The 5,000-nt window shown below is 46.4% G+C and overlaps 1 protein-coding gene across 1 annotated transcript in view; it reads left to right on the top strand.

Moving 5' to 3' along the window:
• The window catches only part of LOC112239496 (testican-2), a gene marked incomplete at its 5' end in the record, with an annotated part of 41,287 nt that overhangs the window by 8,394 nt on the left and 27,893 nt on the right, over positions 1-5,000 (top strand). The window contains one exon of the mRNA XM_042315485.1: positions 2,714-2,836. Coding sequence (XP_042171419.1) covers positions 2,714-2,836 — 123 coding nt within the window. The remainder of the gene's footprint in view (positions 1-2,713; positions 2,837-5,000) is intronic.

Raw genomic sequence — 5,000 nt, 5'->3', positions numbered from 1 at the left:
GTCAGTGTGTGTTGTTCTGTCAGGGTGTGTGTTGTTCTGTCAGTGTGTGTGTTGTTCTGTCAGTGTGTGTGTTGTTCTGTCAGGGTGTGTGTTGTTCTGTCAGTGTGTGTGTTGTTCTGTCAGTGTGTGTGTTGTTCTGTCAGGGGTGTGTTGTTCTGTCAGTGTGTGTTGTCCTGTCAGGGTGTGTGTTGTTTGGTCAGTTTGTGTTGTCCTGTCAGGGTGTGTGTTGTTCTGTCAGTGTGTGTTGTTCTGTCAGGGTGTGTGTTGTTCTGTCAGTGTGTGTGGTTCTGTCAGTGTGTGTGTTGTTCTGTCAGGGTGTGTGTTGTTCTGTCAGTGTGTGTTGTTCTGTCAGTGTGTGTTGTTTGGTCAGTGTGTGTTGTTCTGTCAGTGTGTGTTGTTCTGTCAGTGTGTGTTGTTCTGTCAGTGTGTGTTGTTCTGTCAGTGTGTGTTGTTCTGTCAGGGTGTGTGTTGTTCTGTCAGTGTGTGTGTTGTTCTGTCAGGGTGTGTGTTGTTCTGTCAGTGTGTGTGTGGTTCTGTCAGGGTGTGTGTTGTTCTGTCAGTGTGTGTGTGGTTCTGTCAGGGTGTGTGTTGTTCTGTCAGTGTGTGTTGTTCTGTCAGTTTGTGTTGTCCTGTCAGGGTGTGTGTGTTGTTCTATCAGTGTGTGTTGTTCTGTCAGTTTGTGTTGTTCTGTCAGGGTGTGTTGTTCTGTCAGGGTGTGTGTTGTTCTGTCAGTGTGTGTTGTTTGGTCAGTGTGTGTTGTTTGGTCAGTGTGTGTTGTCCTGTCAGTGTGTGTTGTCCTGTCAGTGTGTGTTGTTCTGTCAGTGTGTAATGTCCTGTCAGTGTGTGTTGTCCTGTCAGTGTGTGTTGTTTGGTCAGTGTGTGTTGTTCTGTCAGTGTGTGTTGTTCTGTCAGTGTGTGTTGTTCTGTCAGTGTGTGTTGTTCTGTCAGTGTGTGTTGTCCTGTCAGTGTGTGTTGTTCTGTCAGTGTGTGTTGTTCTGTCAGTGTGTAATGTCCTGTCAGTGTGTGTTGTTCTGTCAGTGTCGTCTGCGTGTCAAGGTCTCTAGCTATTTGACAGACAGCTGCCTGAGTTAGCTAGCTGCCAACGGATGACAACATCAATTGAACGTAGCTGTTTCGTAATGGGATATGACTGAGGCCGAATGATGTGTTATTCTACGGGAGAGGATACCTTTTTCCTCCCTCACCCCCCTTCCTCACACAGCAGCTGTCTCTCTCGTTGAGATCAAAACAAGTCCATCTGAGAGACTGGGGTTAGCAGGTAGGCTAGCAGAGGTCTGATTGAAAAGTCTCTGTGAGTGAAATAGTCTTTCCGTCATGAAGCCGTGGGTTATTTAGAGTGGGCAGATATCACGATATCCAGACAGACCATTGATTGTCCGGGACTCCTGGTCGTGTGGAAATGCCAGTAGATTCAAACAGTTGTTCGTCTCAGTGTCTACTGGTACAGCAAGTTGTCTACATTAGACCTGTCCTACTGTATGGTAGTTGTTCGTCTCAGTGTCTACTGGTACAGCAAGTTGTTGATGTCTACATTAGCTAGCTGGACTCGGTGAGACCTGTCCTACTGTATGGTAGTTGGGGACTCTGTGAGACTTGTCCTACTGTATGGTAGTTGTGGACTCGATGAGACTTGTCCTACTGTATGGTAGATGTGGACTCAGTGAGACCTGTCCTACTGTATGGTAGTTGTGGACTCGGTGAGACCTGTCCTACTGTATGGTAGTTGTGGACTCAGTGAGACCTGTCCTACCGTTCGGTAGTTGTGGACTCGGTGAGACCTGTCCTACTGTTTGGTAGTTGTGGACTCAGTGAGACCTGTCCTACTGTATGGTAGTTGTGGACTCAGTGAGACCTGTCCTACTGTATGGTAGTTGTGGACTCAGTGAGACCTGTCCTACTGTATGGTAGTTGTGGACTCGGTGAGACCTGTCCTACTATATGGTAGTTGTGGACTCGGTGAGACCTGCCCTACTGTATGGTAGTTTTGGACTCGGTGAGACCTGTCCTACTGTATGGTAGTTGTGGACTCAGTGAGACCTGTCCTACTGTATGGTAGTTGTGGACTCAGTGAGACCTGTCCTACTGTATGGTAGTTGTGGACTCGGTGAGACCTGTCCTACTGTATGGTAGTTTTGGACTCTGTGAGACCTGTCCTACTGTATGGTAGTTGTGGACTCGGTGAGACCTGTCCTACTGTATGGTAGTTGTGGACTCGGTGAGACCTGTCCTACTGTATGGTAGCGATGATATAAATGATGGACTCGTGAGACCTGTCCTACATGGAAGGTGGACTCGGCCCCATGGTATGTGGACTCTGTGTGTGTGTATGTGTGTGTGAGACCTGTCCTGTGTGTGGTGTGTGTGTGTGGTTGTCATGGAAGGTGTGTGTGTGTGTGTGTGTGTGTGTGTGTGTGTGTGTGTGTGTGTGTGTGTGTGTGTGTGTGTGTGTGTGTGTGTGTGTGTGTTACTGTGTGTGTGTGTGTGTGTGTGTGTGTGTGTTATGTGTGTGTGTGTGTGTTACTGTGTGTGTGTGTGTGTGTGTGTGTGTGTGTGTGTGTGTGTGTGTGTGTTACTGTGTTACTGTGTTACTGTGTGTGTGTGTGTGTGTTACTGTGTGGGTGTGTGTGTGTTACTGTGTTACTGTGTGTGTGTGTTATGTTATGAACTGTAGGGTTTCCTTTCCTTCCCTCAGCAGAGAGCTGTACCGGGCAGGACCTGGCAGACCTTGGAGACCGCCTCAGAGACTGGTTCCAACTGCTCCATGGAAACGCCAAGCAGAACAACTCAGGCAAGCCTGGACCTGGCACCGCCTCAGGTGAGTGTGTTTGTGTCCCTGGAGCTGGCACCGCCTCTGTCTCTCTTTCTCCCTCTATCTGTCCTCTATTCTCTCTCTCGCTCTCTCTCTCTCTCCTCTACTATCTCTCTCTCTCTCTCTCCTCTCTCTCTCTCTCTCTCTCTCTCTACTCTCTCTCTCTTTCTCCCTCTGTCTCTCCTCTACTCTCTCCTCTACTCTCTCTCTCTCTCTCTCTCTCTCTCTCCTCTACTCTCTCTCTGCTCTCTCTACTCTCTCTCTCCTCTCTCTCAATTCAATTCAATTCAAGGGGCTTTATTGGCATGGGAAACATGTGTTAACATTGCCAAAGCAAGTGAGGTAGATAATATATAAAGTCAAATAAACAATAAAAATTAACAGTAAACATTACACATACAGAAGTTTCAAAACAATAAAGACATTACAAATGTCATATTATATATACAGTGTTTTAACAATGTACAAATGGTAAAGGACACAAGATAAAATAAATAAGCATAAATATGGGTTGTATTTACAATGGTGTGTGTTCTTCACTGGTTGCCCTTTTCTTGTGGCAACAGGTCACAAATCTTGCTGCTGTCTCTCTCTCCTCTCTCTCTTGCTCTGCTCTCTCTACTCTCTATTCTCTCTCTCTCTCTCTCCTCTTCTCTCTGTCTGCTCTCTCTACTCTATATTCTTTCTCACTCTCTCTCTCTCTGCTCTCTCTACTCTCTATTCTCTCTCCTCTCTCTCTCTATTCTCTCTCACTCTCACTCTTCTCTCTCTCTCTCATCTCTCTCTCCTCTCTTCCAGTACACTCCTTTATGCTCTGATTCACAGCTGACATCTCAGTTATGACAGTCCCGTAATGAAATCTTCACCCAATAAAGAGCTATACACAAAGTAGCACATTCCTGTCTGAGTTGCAATGTGTTTGAAAGTCATCAGTGTCACAGACAGACCGTATTGAATTAAACTCAGGGCCACGTTGTATCATGCGAAAAGTAAAGGGAGATTTAATATAGGTTTCCTACATGGCCCTCAAGCTGACGATAACAAACAAATCATGGTGCGGATGGCAATACAGAAGGGCCTCCTCACAGAGACATCCTCTCAGATGTTCTCCCAGACCCAGAACCCAGGAGGGCTGAAGCCCCACCACATAGTAGAGGGAGGAGAGACAGGGAACAGAGAAAGAACAGTGTGACATCACAACAACGTGACATCACAGCAACGTGACATCACAGCAACATGACATCACAGCAACGTGACATCAAAACAACGTGACATCACAGCAACATGACATCACAGCAACATGACATCACAGCAACATGACATCACAGCAACATGACATCACAGCAACATGACATCACAGCAACATGACATCACAGCAACGTGACATCACAGCAACATGACATCACAGCAACATGACATCACAGCAACGTGACATCACAGCAACGTGACATCACAGCAACATGACATCACAGCAACATGACATCACAGCAACATGACATCACAGCAACATGACATCACAGCAACATGACATCACAGCAACATGACATCACAGCAACATGACATCACAGCAACATGACATCACAGCAACATGACATCACAGCAACATGACATCACAGCAACATGACATCACAGCAACATGACATCACAGCAACATGACACAGCAACGTGACATCACAGCAACATGACATCACAGCAACATGACATCACAGCAACATGACATCACAGCAACATGACATCACAGCAACATGACATCACAGCAACATGACATCACAGCAACATGACATCACAGCAACATGACATCACAGCAACATGACATCACAGCAACATGACATCACAGACAACAGCAACATGACATCACAGCAACATGACATCACAGCAACGTGACATCACAGCAACATGGCATCACAGCAACATGACAGCACAGCAACATGACATCACAGCAACATGACATCACAGCAACATGACATCACAACAACATGACATCACAGCAACATAACATCACAGCAACATGACATCACAGCAACATGACATCACAGCAACATGACAGCACAGCAACATGACAGCACAGCAACATGACAGCACAGCAACATGACAGCACAGCAACATGATAGCACAGCAACATGATAGCACAGCAACATGACATCACAGCAACATGACAGCACAGCAACAT

The sequence above is a fragment of the Oncorhynchus tshawytscha genome, unplaced genomic scaffold, assembly GCF_018296145.1.
Source record: "Oncorhynchus tshawytscha isolate Ot180627B unplaced genomic scaffold, Otsh_v2.0 Un_contig_1110_pilon_pilon, whole genome shotgun sequence".
Lineage (NCBI taxonomy): Eukaryota > Metazoa > Chordata > Actinopteri > Salmoniformes > Salmonidae > Oncorhynchus > Oncorhynchus tshawytscha.
This window is presented reverse-complemented; position numbering and strand designations above follow the sequence as displayed.